Genomic DNA, 17,918 nt, shown 5'->3' with positions numbered 1-17,918 from the left:
ATTATATAGACTCAGAACAAGAGGAGTAGGAAATCTGAAAAGTTATCTAGTTAATCTCTCTCTTCCCCAACTCTTCTGATATCATTTCCACTACATTTCAGGCCAAGTTTGCTGTTATGATTTTTTTCTAATGTCTAGTCTGAAATTCTTTTGCTGAAATGTTAGCCCCGTTCCCTTCTTTTCCTTTCTAACATAGATAGAAAGTAATCTTATTCACTTTTCTAAACATTTCTACACTTTACAGAGGCCTCTCTTGAACAGTTTCAATTTCATATTAAACAACATTTTTTTCAGATACATCTTTTCTTGGTTTTCCTATTTTTTCTTTTTCTTTTTCTTTTTCTTTTTCTTTTTCTTTTTCTTTTTCTTTTTCTTTTTCTTTTTCTTTTTCTTTTTCTTTTTCTTTTTCTTTTTCTTTTTCTTTTTCTTTTTCTTTTTCTTTTTCTTTTTCTTTTTCTTTTTCTTTTTCTTTTTCTTTTTCTTTTTCTTTTTCTTTTTCTTTTTCTTTTTCTTTTTCTTTTTCTTTTTCTTTTTCTTTTTCTTTTTCTTTTTCTTTTTCTTTTTCTTTTTCTTTTTCTTTTTCTTTTTCTTTTTCTTTTTCTTTTTCTTTTTCTTTTTCTTTTTCTTTTTCTTTTTCTTTTTCTTTTTCTTTTTCTTTTTGTCAGCTTCTTAATTGTAATTCAATTTTCAGAATTAATCTACATTTTCATGAATAAATAAATTAAAAATATATATTTAGGAGTTATTTAATTTCAGAAATTTTAATTTCAGATTTCTACAAAATCTACATTTCCCCATTTTTCTTCTCTTTTAAATGATTCCATCATGAAAGTTTTGTTTTCTATTTATTTTTTTCACGGTTAAAGATAAAAGACTTATAGATATTTAAATTTGGATGTTTAATAATTAATCAGCTAATGTTAGGTGAGATTAATTTTAGCCTTAACGTATGTTTACTTTCATAGTTCACAGAATTAAATCTAGAAGTCTCCTCATTCATATGTGATGTGCTCTTGCACTTTATTTGGCTCTCTTGGCTCTGTACCTTTCGTCTTCCTTCCTCTTGGGAGACTGGGGAGCATTGGCTGAAACCAGAAGATCCCAAGGTGTTTACATTTCCTGAGGCAGGACTTTTCTGAAGTGAGACAAACCCAGATGGCCTGAGTGGACTGTCAGCAAGTGGCCTAGTTTAACGTTGTCTTCAGCAAGTTCTGCAGACCCAAAGGACAGAATTAGTGGCTTGATTGATCACACGGTTTTTGTGTGCCTTAGTAAGAGAAAAATATGTCTGCATGCAGCATGTTAAAGGAGATAGTGCTTATGTTTGCAGTGGAGGATGGTACAAGTTGTTTCGGGGGAATGTGTATGGGAAAAGTTAGAATTAGGGCTAATTTTAGACCTAGTTGTCTAGTCCTAGAAAACTTGTCATTTTGAGGGAACAATTCACCTGAGTACTGAGTTTTATAGCAAAGCAAAACCGTGTCTGATGAATACAAGACCCCAACAATCTATTTCTCTGCAGTAACAGATACAATCTTGATGTATAGAATAGAATCATAGACTCATACAATCATTAAGGTTCAAAAACACCTCTAAGATCATCAAGTCCAGCTGTCAACCCAACACCACCATGGCCACTCAATCGTATCTCAAAATGTCACATCTACACATTTTTTAACACCTCCGGGGATCATGACTCCAACACTTCTCTGGGTGGCCTGTTCCAATGTTTCATCACTCTTTCAGTAAAGAAGTTTTTCCTAATATACAGTCTAAAGGTAAATGGATCCCATCCCATGACATCTCAAAGTGGCTAAGAGTTTTCTGGAAAACAGAGCCGAGGAACGTGCAAAGAAGAAAGGAATTGGAAGTCGAGAAATTGGAAAGGGCTTAGAGCAAGAGAAAAGGTTGAAGAGGGTTTTCTGTAACAGGATGAGGGCAAAGACAAGCAGAAAAGAGAAGAGAGAGGCCTTGAGGAATTCTTCATAGCTAGATATGGTGGAATAGGTGGCCCTGGAAATCCAATTGCTGGTGGAGCAGTGCAGATAGACATTTTGCATGAAGTAAGAGAAACTCATATACCCATTGTGATGGGTTGAGCCTGGCTGGAAGCCTGGTGCCCACCAAAGCTCTTCTATCTGGACAGGGGAGAAAAAATATAAAACAAAGCTCATGGGTCAAGATAAGGGCAGGGAGAGATCACTCACCAATTACTGTCACAGGAAAAACAGGCTCAACTTTGGGAAATTAGTTCAATTTATTACTGATCAAATCAGAGTAAGGTGATGGGAAATAAAGCCAAATCCTAAAACATCTTCCCCCTGCCCCTCTTCCCAGGCTCAACCTCACTCTGGATTTTCTCTGCCTCCTCCTCTGAAGCAGCGCAGGGGAATGGGGAGTAGGAATTGTGGTCAGTTCATCACACAATGTCTCTGCTGCTCCTTTCTCCTCAGGGGCAGGACTCCTCACACTCCTTCCCTGCTGCAACATGGGAGATAGTTCTCTACATGCTTCTCCAGTTGAGTCCTTCCCATGGACTACACTTCCTCACAAGCTGCCCCAATGTGAGTCCTTTCCATGTCCTTCAGGAACACACTGCCCCAGCGTGAGTCCCCCAAAAAGTCGCAAGTCCTGCCAGCAAACCTTCTCCAGTGTGGGCTCCTCTCTCCATTGGTTCACAGGTCCTGCCAGGAGCCTGCTCCACTATGGGTCACAGTCACCTTTGAGTGTGTTCACCTGCTCCGGTGTGAGGTCCTTCCCATGCTCTGCAGGTGGACACCTACTCTACTGTCGACCTCCGCAAGGTACAGTGGGACAACTTTTCTCACCATGGTCTTCACCATGGGCTGCAGAGGAATCACTACTCTGGCACTTGGAGCACCTCCTCCCCCTCTTTCTTCAGTGATCTTTGTGTCTGCAGAGTTGTTTCTCTCACACATTCTCACTCTTCTCTCCAGATGTAGTTGTGCATTTTTTTCCCCCTATTCTTATTTTACTTTTGCACCTGACCCAAGTTGTCAATCCAAAAGGAATGTTACTGCAAGGTGCTACCTGCAATGGAAAGAGCTGTGTTTTAGTAAAAACATGCTGAAGTTTTCATGCTTCTAGTTGCCTTGTAACTTTTCAAGAACTTCCAGGTGACTAATTCGTAACATGCCAACAGGAAACGACTGGGCATGTGCACAATTACTGCACTTGACCAATCCCATCACAGCATTGATATTTAAAATATCATCCAAAATGGTATTAGCAGATTTAGCATAATCAATGACGCAGTTAACAAGTTGTGGCAGCTAGAAGGTGAAGCCCCAAGAGGGGATGGCACCCCCACCACTGAGAAATTCTACGCCCTAAGCTTTGTGCTACCATTGTATTAATTTGTTCTGTCATGTATCGTGGTCTATGACTTGGAGTTTTGCGCAGCCCTGCCCTTTAATGTGTCCTGGCATCTATTTTTTAATGAGAGAGTGCCAGTGCCGTAGGAGTCATTTGGGTGGATGCATCATGATGGATGAGGCTGTTGCACTCAAATTTCCCTGCTTAAAGCCATTGCGTGTAGTCAAAGTGAAACTGCACAAGCAGAGCAGATGATTAAGTTTTACCTCGGTTGGTCAGCGTGACATTAAGCATCAAGCCAGATTTTTTTTTATAACCATGTGAATAAGCATGCTTAAAAGAGCCTGCAGTTGGGCCATGACTCTGTTTACTTTGGACAGTCATTCTACCTGCTGCACCAAGAATACTGCGTTGTGGTGCAAACGATGTAAGGAACATGGAGCTTTATTGTGTTTCACGTTGATTGTTGAAAACATATGTTACCGCACTGTGGTGTGTCAATAATTGAAGTATACCTTTTTGATGTGTTGGGGTTTTTTCTGGCTTTTGTCCTAAACTGGTGATTTCTTAAAAATCTGTTCTATAAATAGGAAAAGAAAATCAATGAATGAGTAGAATGAATATGATTGCTTTTTCCCCATGCTTTTTTCTCCTTTACCTTTTTTTCCTGAAGGAAAAAAACATGATTAAATATTCAGGTTTGTGTTCTTGCAAGCATGTTCACTATTGGCTTTCATTTCTCTATGATAACCTTGACAAGTTGCCAGCTGAATTCTTCTAAGCTTGGGAAGACCAGCAGCTTCCCGGTGCTCCTCAGTCACTTGTGCAAACTGATTCCTCGTTTTCCAAACTGCGTGCTTTTTTCCCTGATGTTCCTGAAAAAATGTTTCACACCTTGAATCTTTAAGTCTCACATCTTCACTAAGCACTACACGCCTGAATTAGTTCATAAAACAGTTCACAGAATTTGCGTTGGTACCACATCCTAAACCTGGCCTGATGCAGTCAAAATCTTGTTATAGACCATATAAACTCATAGAAGAAATGACGCCTAGTCCAATTAAAATAAGACAAAACCTGCTACTAGCCCAATAAAAATGATCCCCATCCATCAAAATCTTACCTAAAGTGAATTTTCTATTTGGAAAACTGTGTGCTTTTCATCTTTCTCTGCCCTGATTCTTCACCTTGTAAATAAAACATGGCATTAACGATGAGCATTTTCTGCAGAGCAGCTTCAAGTCAATTGAGCATAAAACACCGTGTTCCTGCTAATTCTGTAGTGATCTGTCTTGAAGCCTCTTGCGTGCAAGGGTTTTAATGGTGTAGCCTGGGTCAGTCAGAAAGTTACTCTGGTTTTTAGGTCGGTTTGAAAGTTACTTTCATGATTCCTCCCTTTATATGCTGTGCTTGCTGGCTGAAGGATGTGTGTGTGCCAAGGAAGGCTGCAGGCTGGGTGAACTAACTGGGGCCAGTCTGCAACTGAAAACTGGGTTACTCGCAGTTTCTTTGTCAGGAAAGGGGAAAGCGTGGTGCTGGTTTATGTAACGATCAGAGGATGATATCCAGCCTTAGTGTGAGACTTTGCCTTGGCTCAGAAGAATCTCGATATTTCCGGAAGTCATTTGCTTCCTCTTACCTTCTTCTACATTATAGAATACAAAGCTTTTTTTTCTGTTTTACTTGCAGCATTCAGTTCTTTCACTTCTTGCAAGCATAGAAAGACCCTGATGAAATTTATGATGATGTTTTTTTTAAATGAAGTAAGAAAAGTGTCATTGTATTGATCTTTGGCATTAAAATATCATGTGAGGTTGCTGTTTATTAAAATCTTTCAGTGCCTTCTGCAGTCTCTTAATTCCTAGCCCCTGGCAGAAAGGCAAGAGGGTTAGTCTCTGGTTACAAAGAAACTAAAAATGTTCCCTGAAATACTCTTTCCATATCCAGCATCAAATTAATTTTACTGTGTTGCCCAGGAAAGGACTTCTTTACTGGGCAGCTGATGAAAGCAAACTGGTTCTGTGGGGCAGAGGTGTACAGACTCAGAAATCTGCCTTTGTGAGAAAAAATCACGGATCGATTCCTGCATTTCGTCCTTGTAAACTTCTTTTGAAAGCTTTAGATTTTCTTTTACTGCAGTGGCAATTGAAAGTCAGGTCTTCAGTTAATGTAAAACATTACTGAGTTTGGGGTAATAATGGTGATTTACACTCATGTCTTCTTACTGTCCAGCCCAGTTTTATAAGTGACTGATGGTGCTGGTGAACATAAGCAAAATCCAATACTAAAAGTTGCTTTCATTAACCCTCTGAAAGCACATTTTAAGACTTCAGATTATTTTCCTCTCTTAACAGAAAGTAAGAATCGCTTGATGAGAAAAACCACATAAACCTTCAAGTTTACAGGCATTCTCCGTTTCGTGGCGTGGGTGATAAACAAGATTACAGCTGTGCTGGCAGGAGGGATCCAGCAGCATGTGATATGTGCTTCGACAGAATTTGGCTGGGTCTGGATTACACCCCTTCCTCCGCAACGGGTACACTGTCGAGGTCTCTCTCGGAGGTGTCACTGCTGCTTTGGAAAGCTTTATCCTCACAGACATAAGGGCAGGATGCTCCAGAGAGTGGTTTTCCTGGGGTAAGGTGGATGATCGACAGCAGCACCACTGGGAAGAGGGAGGGAGGAACAACACAGCTTCCAGAAGCTGGGAGCCTGAGTAGGGAAGGAAGGGGAGAGATCGTGGTTTGTTTTTTTTTACTGAGGAATGGCAATATTTTCCCTTCTTCCTCTTGAATTTTTGAAACTTGAAGTTTCACGAGCATTGTGGATTTGAGGTTTTGCAGATTGCTCCAGTCTGGACATTGAAATAAAAGCAGCTGTGGAGCTCTAGGGGGGATGCTCTGTACGGAGTTGATGAATAAGGTATGTCCTGTTTCTCTTTTAAGATGCTGAAAGTATAGGTGTGTGCATGTAAAAAATGCAGGGGCAAAATTGCATGCATATGTGCACATCTAGGTGCTTGCACTATGTAATTTCACCGTGTTCTTAATTTAGGTCCACCTTCATATTAGTTTCACTAATAATTTCAACTAGAATCCTCTTGACTGTCATTCTACATTTCCTCTGTCTGCTGTGGAATAAAATGTTTCAGCATAGGAATAAAGATTCTAGGGTGTACCCTACTGAAAGGTATCTGAGAAAGTCAGGAAAATGTTCTGAAAGTTTAGATAATTAGTGGTTGCACACTGTTCTTTACTTCTTTCTCTCCTTCACCCCTTTTCATAGAATTAGAGTCTCTAGGCATGTGAGATGCAGCCAGGGTTAATGATGCTATATGAAATACCGTGAAATAGATGAGTATACCTGGACAGTGTGTTTTGGTAAATATTAGCCTTTCTGGACTGGTGTTTCCTGTAGCCTTTTTGGAGGTCTATACAAATCTGACATTATCTTTATTATACAATGGATTTGGAAGAGAACTGGTCATTTGTGTCTTTGGGCAATATCGGGAGCCTAGAATATTAATTGGTTTGATGTGATCCTGGTTATTGGTTGGTTTTAAAGTAAATAATTAAACCGAATTTCCCAAAAGACTCGCTGACAAGAAAGTATTTGCAGCAACTGTGTTCATGTCCCTTCCTCGCAGCTTTGCTTGCAGAGAGGGCAATTGCCTAGAGGTGTAAAACTGTAAGTCAGCACAGCGTCCTGATGGGACTTCACACCAAAAAAACCCCCAGCTCTTTGTATTTAGCAGAACTCTAAGCTGCATTTAATTGCAAATTAACACTGAAGTACTCATCTGAGAGGCAGGCACCAGCAAATCCTAGTGTCTGCATGCAGCTGGAGAGTTTTTCTTTACTGAGCTAGATGCAGGCATCCTCTGTGTGGCTGCACCCGGGTCTGCAGTGCTCCACTGCTGCTCCAGTAGTAAACAGGCAGCAGAAGGAGAATTTTAATATCACTCTTAGCCTGCAACAGGAGAGATCTAGCAGAGAGGGAAAAGAACCCAACATTTCCCAATTACATTCCCAGCCTCTGACTCGCTATATGACTGCATGTGAATCACTAAGGCAGTAATTTTATGAGCTGGAAAATCGTTATGCATGTATTTTCTACAGGCCTTATTGTTTTGCATGAGAAAGGAACAGATGCGATTTTGTATGCTGGTCTGCCAGGAAGCCACTTGTTTCTCCTTGGGACAGGATCAGGCTTTTATTTGTCTCCAGGACCCTTGTTTAATGGGCAAACAGGCAGTGATGGCAAAGCAGAGAAATCAGATTTCCTCTGCAATAAGAAACCTCCACCTGAAAGTATTCTGGGAACTAAACCCAAAGTTGCAGGTGCTGTATCTTACGAGTTGGTATCGCCTTTCTGTTCTTTAGCAGGTCTTGTTTTGGTATCTTTTCCTTGTTATTTCTTCTCCTGTGGTGTTACTACCAAAGTATAGTTTTCTTAGTTAAAATCAGCTCCATTTTTGTCCTCTCTGAACCATGCCTTGGCTGTCACTACTTTTCCTTCTCTTGTAGACAGTCTCTGCTGATTATGTAGCCGTGTATTTGAGTGGCATGCACTTTTTTCACAAGGCAGCCTCAGGAAAGCAGGAGCGTGAAACCTACTTTACCACTGCTGTGCTCTACGTGCCATAGAAGTACTCAAGGAAACCTTTGCAGCCTCTGTGAAGTATCTGCTCTGTTTTCTTTTGGTTAGTTTTGGCTCAGGTCAGAGACACGCACATTTCCTCTGCAAGGTGAGGGGAGGGGTACAGCCAGGTGTTTGGTACACGTAAGTCAGCGTTACTGCTCTGCAGCAGGGTCATGCGGATGAAGGTGTGCTCCCTCCTAGGGCTCCCAGGAAAACTATTGCAAGAAAATATTGTCCTCTCTGTCCCACATGAGATCAGGGGTGTGTGCCCTGAAATTTGGAAGTAGGGTGAACTTGAATGTGGATGTGAGGAAATTCTGGTATGCTCAGAGATCTCCCAAGGGATACAGGGGGCAAAAGAGACTTTTTCCTGCTAATACTGGAATATTGAATTTATACTGGAGAGTAGGAAGAAATTCTTAATGGAAAGGTTTGTCAAGCATTGGAGCAGGCTGCCTGGGGAAGTGGTTGAGTCACCATTCCTGGAGGTATTTAAAAGACATGTAGATGTGCTTAGTGATGGACCTGACATTGCTAGGTTGACAGTGGGACTCAATGATCTTAAAGGTCTTTCCCAACCTAAATGATTTTGTGATTCTATGACTATGCTGACTCTTGAAGCCAAGAAACTTTGCAATGAGCGCTCAAATCCGGAGATGAATTTTTCAATCTAAGCAGGGCCTCTGGTATAATGTGTTCTTCTTGGGCAAGCTGTGAAGTCTCTTGGGTGCTGTCTTCTCCTGCCCCTCGGCGAGGACACTGGAATGTCCTCTACTCTGGGCACTGGCTGGGCATGAGGCATTACCTAGTGTGTGATTACAGAGCTAGTGTGTACAATTATCTGCAGTTAGGTTGATTTTATGAACTAAAACCCAAGAAGAAGGAGACATGTTTTGTTGTTTATCGAACATTTATATGGTCCTACATTTTAATTTTTGTTCCCAAATCGAGTTTCTCTCAGTGCTTCTTAAACAACCTCTATTCTCCAGATAATTTAATACTTAAGTTTGAATTCAGGTTCTTTTGAGTTTCTCTTATTGCTTTCCGCTCACCTTCCTGCACCTAAATCTCTTGCAATTCATTTATATTTTGTCGTATAATATCATGGTGACTTTCAAATTTTTTGGACTCCCTAAAAAGCACCGTTGATGCGCAATTCTTGCCAAAGCAGTGTCACTACTCAACACACAAGTGTGCTTCTCCATATGTGTGTTATCTCTTCAAGGTGCTTGAATCATCCTTCCTTGTGCACAACTCTGCTCATAATCCATTTTGCATTAACAAACCTTTTATCGAGGCTGAATTTGGCAGAGTATTGAATCTATGCTAACTACACTCCTAAAATACTGAAATTAATCTCTAATATTATTCCTCCTCAGAAGGATCTACCTATATCAGTTATTAAGGATTTTGGGGGAAAATGATTGAATCTAATGATGAGTTGTTTAAGAAGCAAGTGGTCTCAGGTTTCTCTCATTGAGAAATTTAATTAATCACAGGAAAAAATTACGCAGGGAGGCTGTGAAAATTCCATTGCTAACAACAGGCTGGACAATCATCTATAACAGCATAACCAGAACTTATCCTTCTATAAAATCAGATAAGTACGCTTGATGTCCTCTCCAGTCTGTTTTTCAGTCATGAGGGTTTGTCCTGGTTTGATCATATGCCACGATTTCGTTCCTCAGTGTCTGCCTTCAGCAGAGTGCAAAGCCCCAGTCACCACACAGTTGGCTCTCTTGGAAATATCACACAATCTTCTAAAATAATCATTGAGCATTGCACTCCTGCCCTCTTGGAAACCACATGCAAAGGGTTTTTCTTAGCAGCCGGAGTAAACAGATTTAAATTCCTAATCAGAGGTGACTGTTGTAAATGCTTAATTTCTACCCCTCTTCCTCAAATATACTGCTGTTTTCAGAAGAAGGGAATTTTCTACAATTTGTATGCCCCAGCACCTTCAGATTCTGCACTTGTTCACAAACATACATCTGGCTGCTGTTGGGAATATTAGCGGGCAGTACACCACAGAGAGCATTATTTGTATTTTTGTTGAGCTATAGGAAAACAAGCCCACAAACAAATTATAAAATTCAGATGGCTTCAGGCTTGTGGGTGTTGTTACGTGCCCTTTGGATATTGAGGACTAACCGTATAAAAACAGCACTATGGAAATACAATGTTTGTGATTTTTTCACATCAAAAATTGAAAACACAACAGGCTGCTGAGATGAAGCTGAAATTTCAGTTTTGATGTCCTTATTGCAGATAAATATGTTGTCTTCCAAAGATGCTATCCTGGGGAAAAAAACAGCTGCAGGTATCCAGCCATGATTTTACCTGCAAATCACAGACTGTCACAGACTGGAGCTAATAAGTTCATCCTTACTTCATAAAAGCGTTGTGTGCATTTGCATCTCTTAGACAGCTTGTGGTTTATGATGCTTTTCCAAAACAGCAGAGCACATTATTCGTGCTCTGTCACTGAGAGCCATTGCAGCAGTACACATTAGTCCACTGACCCACCTCTGCTGTAGATACAAATTCACTCTATTTTCCTTCTGGGAGAAGAGGTTTAGCAATTCGATGAAAATTGCACATCAAGTGTAAGAAGGGAAGAGACTCAGCAGGACCCAGGGGGTTGCTCTTTGCTTAATCTTTGAGACCTTTCTGCTCTCTTGCATGAGTAAGGGGCTGGAGAGGGTACAGTGACAGGCTACCAAGCTGGTAGAGGGCTTAGAACACAAGGTATATGAGGAAAGGCTGAGGGATCTGGGGCTGTTTAGCCTGGGGAAGAGGAGATTGAGGGGAGACCTCATCGCTCTCTACAACTACCTGAAGGGAGGTTGTAGAGAGGCAGGGGTTGGTCTATTCTCCCCAGTGGTGAGTGATAGGACGAGGGGAAATAGATTTAAATTGCACCAGGGGAGATTCAGGTTGGATATTGGGAAGAATTTCTTTATTGAAAGGATTGTCAGCCATTGGAACAGGCTGCCCAGGGAGGGGGTTGAGTCACCATCCCTGGAGGTGTTTGAGACGAGTGGATGTTGTGTTGAGGGACATGGTTTAGTGGTGTTGGTAGGACTGGGACAAAGGTTGGACTCGATGATCTTCAAGGTCTCTTCCAGCTGAAACTGTTCTATGATTCTATGACTGGAAAAAGAAACACCTTTGGAAAGATGACAAAAAAAACGAAAAAAAAAGACTTCAGAACATGACAAAACAGGTGGACTAGGGTGAAAAAGATAGGCAGTGGCAAAGTCATGGTGTGTGATGAGATATAAATGGACAAAAAACATCTTGGACAGATTGTGTCAGTGGTTTGTAGCTGCTGAGGTAGCAGTTAACATGAAGCTCCTGCCTTCTTCACATGATGATGGAGAGGCAGATGTGACCTTAAGCTTACAGACTGGAGTTTGCTTGGGGCATGGAAAGTCTCATGCTGTGTCTGCAAAACTCTGAAACCAAACGTCAGTGCCCGATAAATGACAGATCTCCATCAGGTCCATTCTGGTTGCTGTCACTAACCTTCTGCAAAATGTCCTGGTTTTGGCAGCCCTGGGTAAAAATTCTCTGGATTCATCCAAACCTTGGCAAAACCCCCAGGGTTTCTGTCCGAACAGCAGACATTTTTCTCCCCACTTCTTCAGTGCCCTCCCTATAGCAGGAAGGTATCAGAGAGGTTGCTGCTTTTTTCCTGAAGGAGGTGGGGATGATATGTCCTTGTGTTCCTCAGGGTAAGAGGAATGTGGCTGAATCGTAAAATATATGATGAGACAGTCCAGCAGGAGATGAGGTGTGGGGGGGGAAAACTGATGTAGGGCTGGCAAAACTGCATTGAATAAACCAAACAAATTACTTTTTCTTTATAGTCTCAGAAGTTTTGAGGCTTGATATTGCTGTTTTATAGTGTCTGAGTCAGGAATTTGGATCTCCTGAGGTTGGCTATAGTGGAACAGTTCCATTTTAAAGAATATATTATTTAAAAGTAGAATTGTTTGTATTAATTAAATATGAATGTCTGCAGTACAGGAATAAGACCATTTCTAATAGAAAGCAGCAAATTGGTTTCTTTTGTGATGACTTTAAACATTTTTTCACAGGACACAGGGGCCTTTCAGTGTGGAAAGATGGTCGGTAGATGAGCCAGATGGTAGGCTGTGGTGGAGTGCTCTGTTCCCACACTTTGGTCATTGAAGACCTACTGCAAAGTGGAGCCCTTTGGTCCTGAGAGGAGAAATGAGTCCTCGATAACTTAGTTATTTTCCAGTACTTGTCCAAGTGTGCCTACCATGCAAAAATGAAACCTGTGTGCGGCAAAACATCTTTTAAGAGCTTGGGTTTTAATCAAGGCCTCAGTTGGAAAACAGGCTTGTTTTATCATTCATATTTTTGTTATTTTCATATATTTGCCTTTTTTGTTTGTTTGTTTGCTTCATTAATCCTGAGCACTAGTGATCAAAAAGTGCACAGCCTTGGAAAAGTGAAGGTCCTCAACATCAGCTGTTTTGCTCCAGAGATCCACTACTGTAGGTCTGCAGTAAATGTAACTGTAGCTGCAGACACTCACATAACCACTCGTGAATTTATTTTTGTCCCATTTTTCATAATTATTGCATTGTTTCAAAACTCAGTAATAAATCTCACTTTTAAGACTAAAAGGAAATAGAAATATTTAACAAGGGCTTTCACCAAAAATTTGTATTTCGCCTCTCACCAGGGTGTTTAGCCTGGGAAAGGGGCCACATTAGTGTAGCTTTTCTCTTATCCATGTCCTTCCAGTGCTGCTTTGTGGTGTTGTGTTTTGTTGGTTGGGCAGATCCTCTGTGATAGGTAGGCATCAACTATTTCTTAGTATCAACATGCAAAAAGTTGATGTTCCATAAGCTCTTTGATTCTCTCTTACAGGAGAGATATAAGACACTGCAATTTTACTTATTTCTGTCATTATTAGCACAAAAACATCAGTGTGATGTGATGAAGCACAGTGTGATCCTGAAATACAGGAAATGTTAAACTTTTAATTTATGGAATTCAAAGTGATGTTTCCTCTTCAAGAGATGTGAGATAATCTACGCTAGGATGACCAGCAGCCTAGTGTTTAAGAAGTCTACTTAGGACAAAGCTTGAGTCTTGAGACTTTAGCCCTAAACTGAGATTAAATCAAGAACTTCTTAATCTCTTCTACTACATTAAGAGATGAAAAAACAAGGAAGAAAAGGATGGTGCTGTGTGGGTTTTTTTGCGATAAGTTTTCTGGTCACTGCTCTTTTCATTCCTAAATACAGCAGCTAGCTGGGCTGTTGAGAAACACTTGGCTGAGGATGTGTGTCATAAAAATGGGTTTTGCCAGTTATCATCAAACTGGAGAAAAACGACTCCTGAGAAGCAGGCACTTAAAGGGTGAGGCAGTGTTAGTCACTGAGTGTGTTGGACCTGTGGTCCATGTTGTCAGCTGGGATGGATATGGGAGGACACGACAGCAGCCACCAGCGACCTTTGCCTGTGTCGTACACAGCCCATGCTTGTGAGACACGGTCCCCGAAATACACAGGGGAAGTTTAGAATAAAAACGGCACTTGACAATATGAGTTGGGATCCAGCTGATGCTGAGAGCTCACTAACTTCACTATGGAGACTCAGAGAAATAGATGTCATTGGAGAGATTAAAGAAAAAGATCATTCTCTTTTTTCCTCTTAAAAAGATAACAATACTCTCTGGCACTAATGTGTCCTTTTAGCTTTTGTCTTTTACTGACTCAGATAAAATTATTCATAGTTTTATTGGTCTTAACATATCATGAGAGGGCAGAAAGTTGTTTTCTTAATTAACGCAATTGATGTTATCACTTTAGCTGTGTTAATTCTCTTAATTCTTTTTATGAGGTGGCACTGGGTCCACAGACATCTTCTGTTTCACTCTACCATTCATCCCTTGGTAAATCCATCTTCTTCTACACATAATTGCAACACTTCTAAATGGTTGATGACTTTCAATGTAATATTTCATTCCTTGTGCTCTCTTGTCAAGCACATTAAAGCATTGCTGTCACAGTAACTTTCGTAGAGGAATTTCTGCAGCATCCAATTGTAGCTCAGTCTCTGCCATTCCTATGGCACATACTACGTGCCACTCTTTCTTGTACTAAGTAACCTTTGTCTCTGAGTGACAACACATTTTTAGTTTTTACATTTTTTTCTTGGGTTTTTTTTTAGATGACTGTTATTAGCATTTCCTTCATTTGCCTGCAAAGTTACAGAAATACTTTCCCCACTCCATTCTGCTTCAGCTGTTCTATATAAACAGAACACATCCATGAGAGGGTGATCAGTCAGATTATTTTGTTTCTCAGATTCATGCCCTGGTCTGCTCCTTTTGTACAGTCTCTATAGACCATGTCCAGGCTGCCGAGTAGCGGTACTTAATCCAAACCTTGCTCTGCCTTCTGGTGCAGTGAACCATAAGTGCTTATCCATGGCTGTGGAAAGAGAAAAGTGCTTATAAAGTCACTTAAGTTTTGGTTTCACGGTGTTTTTGTTTGTTTGTTTTGTTTTAAATTAATCAACCTTTATTGGGGAAAAAAGGAAAAGCAACAAAGCTGCTGAACTTTAAAGACATAGTGCTTCTTGGAGACGTATGCCTGGGCCACTGTCCTGGTTGGAGCTAAACAGAACCAGTTCTGTTCAGTGATTTTTACTTTCCAGCTCAGTCTCTTCTAAAAGGCTGCACTTTCTGAAGTTAACAGCATGTTTTTGCAGACAGTGTGTGCTACTGGCAGTGATAACACCTGAAGTTTACAGTTACTACCTGGGACTGGGATGCAGAAAGGCTCTTGCTTGTACTTTTTCCTACAGTGACCAAGGCCACTGCTGTCTCTTGTGTGCCACGCTTGGGGTGCCTGGTAGTAAGAGGGGTCACAAGGAAGTAAAAGGTTGCACCTCCAGCAAGTAACCGACAGAATAGGTGATAAACGAGAGTATTCCATTCCGCACATATGTATATATGTTCCAAATGTATACACATTCAATAAAAAAACTGAGGAATTAAGAGGTTTAATTTTTTCTTCTTCAGTGGCCAGCATCCAAGGAGGACTCTGTCCGTTCTTCTGCCTTTCGTCCTGATTCTGAGCTCCTGAATCCAGCTCCTGTGTACAGCTCCCCTCTGCCACTGAGCCTGGGATTTCTCCACTGCTGCCTGCTCTGAGGCATCAGTGGGGATTGTTTTTTGGGGTGAGAGAGGGGTTAGAGAGCATCTGTCAGAGGCCAGTTCAGCCCTCGACAGGCACCTTTTGGCTTCTCCCATGAGTAAAGTAGCAGTGTGCCTCCATGTTTGGAATCCATTAAATGAGGTGGGTGTTTTGATTTTTTTTCAAGCTAGAGGGACAGCAGGGAGAGGCTTGTGGGTGCTTTAAGTCTAGGCAGCTGTCATCTACTACGTTTCTGCCAATACCAGGGCTATTATTGAGAAAACCATCTACCTTCAAGGTGCTGAAGAGATAGCAAATGGGTAAAATAATATTTTTTTTCACTTAGTCTCCCTGAAACTTTGGACTTCTAAAAAGGCAAAATTTAAAGCCTCACAACTTGCATAGGTCCCACAGCAAAAAAGTATAGATGCCCTGGAAGTCAAGTGCTAAGTTCTTGCACATCACTCCTGCCCCACCAAGCACTAGTAAGAACTGGGATGACCGAATATCATAAACAGCTTTTGTCTGGGTGGTTTCAAAGAGTGCAGAAATGCTTTTGTCTTATGCTAGAGTTCCTCGCTTTACTTTTTCAGTTGTCCTGGAGAGTTAACCTTCATGAACATCTGCCAGATTCTAGTTTTCCCATATTTCCTTGGATATATTTAAAGCTGTCTAGCTGTGGTGCTCAGGGACATGGTTTAAAGAGGACCTGGTAGAGCTAGATTACGGTTGGACTTGGTGATCTTGAAGGTCTTTTCCAACCATAGCGATTCTATGATCTATATCAGGGTTCACTTTATTGCCCTTGGTAGCCCATGTCCACTCAAAAGGAAAGGGAAAGAAAATTCCACAAACTTGTCAAATAGGTTTACCATTTAATACTCCTGCTATTTCTTCATAACTGTAATAACTTTATAACCACAGCCATGTGAAGTTACTTGAATTAGAACCCACCACCTAAATAAATCTAAGGAGAATTTACAGATACAACTTTTCATTTAACTGTAAAATTTGCAGAGCTACCATCTATAGACATAGTGCCCCACAGGATATGGAGATATTGCTGGGGCTGTCTTACTGGTAATTCCCAGTTTCTTGGGATTACAGGACCCATATGTATAAAGACAGCAAGTTCAATATGTATTAAACATGTTAAGTAATGAAGCTGTTCAGACACAAGCAATTGCCCTACTTGATTTATCCATATTCTCAGCCTTGGGTCACTCTTTCACCCAGCATGAAGCATGAGGCTCCTTAAGATGTTCAGCAAAAGTTCTTCAGAAGCCTTGGCTTGAATGTCACAAACCGCTGGTACCTAGATGCTGCTCAGATGGATTACTGTGACGAGTGCCATATGAATAATGACGTTCTTGGATAAAGTAAGTCACGTAATTAAATCATGGCAGGATGCTTTATGCAGTTTTGAACGGCGTCCTGAAATGCCCTGAGCGATGGAAAAGCAGAAATGAAGACAGGAGGATGCATCTTGCGTATGGACAAAAATATTTTTACATTTTCTGGTGGCAGACATGATCCATCGCTAACTCTGTTCTTTTATTTTTCAGACGTTGAACTGGACATGAATGGGATGGCATCAGATCACGGTAATTCCTCCCAGGAAGAATACCTCCCACACTACCTCCAGAAGGAAGACCCCTTTGCATCAAAGCTCTCTAGAGAAGCTGACATCATAGCTGGGTTTTATTTGACAGTAATTGGTAATGACATTTTCATTTGTCTTGGAAATATGACTTTCACTGCATCCTTGCAGGCACTCACGAAGAAAACAGAAGCTGTCATGCATTTCATGTGTAATTGCATATTTAGATTGGATATTAGGAAAACTTTCTTTACTGAAGGATCAGTGAAGCACTGGAATAGGGAAGTGGTGGAGTCACCATCCCTGGAAGTGTTCAAAAAATGTGTAGATGTGGCACTTGGGGACATGGTTTAATAGTCATGGTAGTGTTAGGTTGATGATTAGGCTTGATGATCTCACAGGTCTGTTCCATGGTTCTGTTCTATGATTCTCTGACTTCTTCATACTAGAAAGAAAAAATCTAGGAGGGAGAGAATGTCTTAGAAATATGTCAACAGACAATGCTGCTCCAGGTAGCCAAAAGTGACTAGCAGTAGACCTTCCAGAGGAAAGTGAACAAATGAATTATTTTTTTTCTACTGATAGGTTACTAGCTTGCGATTTAGTTGTTCCTGGTCGGAACTGGCATTTGCCCTTATGCCATGTGGATTTTACGGTCTGTTTTGAAAGTCTCTCTCATGTGCCTTCATAGCAAAGAGAACATCCTCAGATGTGCTCGCTTGAATCTTACTCAGCTCCTGGCATCTGCTGTCCTCTGTTACTCACTATAGTGAACAATATTTTCTGCCTTACACCCTCTTCTCCTTTTTGTTTTGGAGTCTTTCATTACATGCAAGGTTACTTTGCAAGCAGAATAAATGTAATTATTTCTTGGTTATTGCCCATGAACGATAGCTGGGACTGATTTCTATGTTAATCATTCATATGTGATTCCGGTGGGAAATATTGGTCTCCATTGCTTCTAGTAAAACTGGTCCTTGATGATTTACTTTCTTTGTTTTATGGAGGTGGGCAGTTATGTGTTTTTGTGTCAATACTTGCCTCAACACTTCCATTTCTTTCTAGGGTTTAAGTTTCTTCGTGCTTTACTGCTTCAGTTTGTGCAGTTTCTCACAGCTCAACAGCTATTTTCTCAGTAAACCTGAGCCAAGGTT

At 40.8% G+C, this 17,918-nt stretch overlaps 1 protein-coding gene across 2 annotated transcripts in view; it reads left to right on the top strand.

Moving 5' to 3' along the window:
- Nucleotides 1-6,210: 6,210 nt before the first annotated feature.
- Nucleotides 6,211-17,918, top strand: part of OPN5 (opsin 5) — a 29,303-nt gene continuing 17,595 nt past the window's right edge. The window contains exons 1-2 of one of the 2 annotated variants that reach the window (XM_009873316.1): nucleotides 6,211-6,258; nucleotides 16,730-16,882. In XM_009873316.1, coding sequence (XP_009871618.1) covers nucleotides 16,744-16,882 — 139 coding nt within the window. In that variant the 5' untranslated portion in view covers nucleotides 6,211-6,258; nucleotides 16,730-16,743. Of the gene's footprint in view, nucleotides 6,259-9,590; nucleotides 9,631-16,714; nucleotides 16,883-17,918 lie in introns of those variants that run through there. The other variant, XM_009873315.1, reaches the window with a different exon arrangement.

The sequence above is a fragment of the Apaloderma vittatum genome, unplaced genomic scaffold, assembly GCF_000703405.1.
Source record: "Apaloderma vittatum isolate BGI_N311 unplaced genomic scaffold, ASM70340v1 scaffold87, whole genome shotgun sequence".
Lineage (NCBI taxonomy): Eukaryota > Metazoa > Chordata > Aves > Trogoniformes > Trogonidae > Apaloderma > Apaloderma vittatum.
Note: the sequence above shows the minus strand (reverse complement) of the source record. Positions and strands in the feature narration are given on the sequence as shown.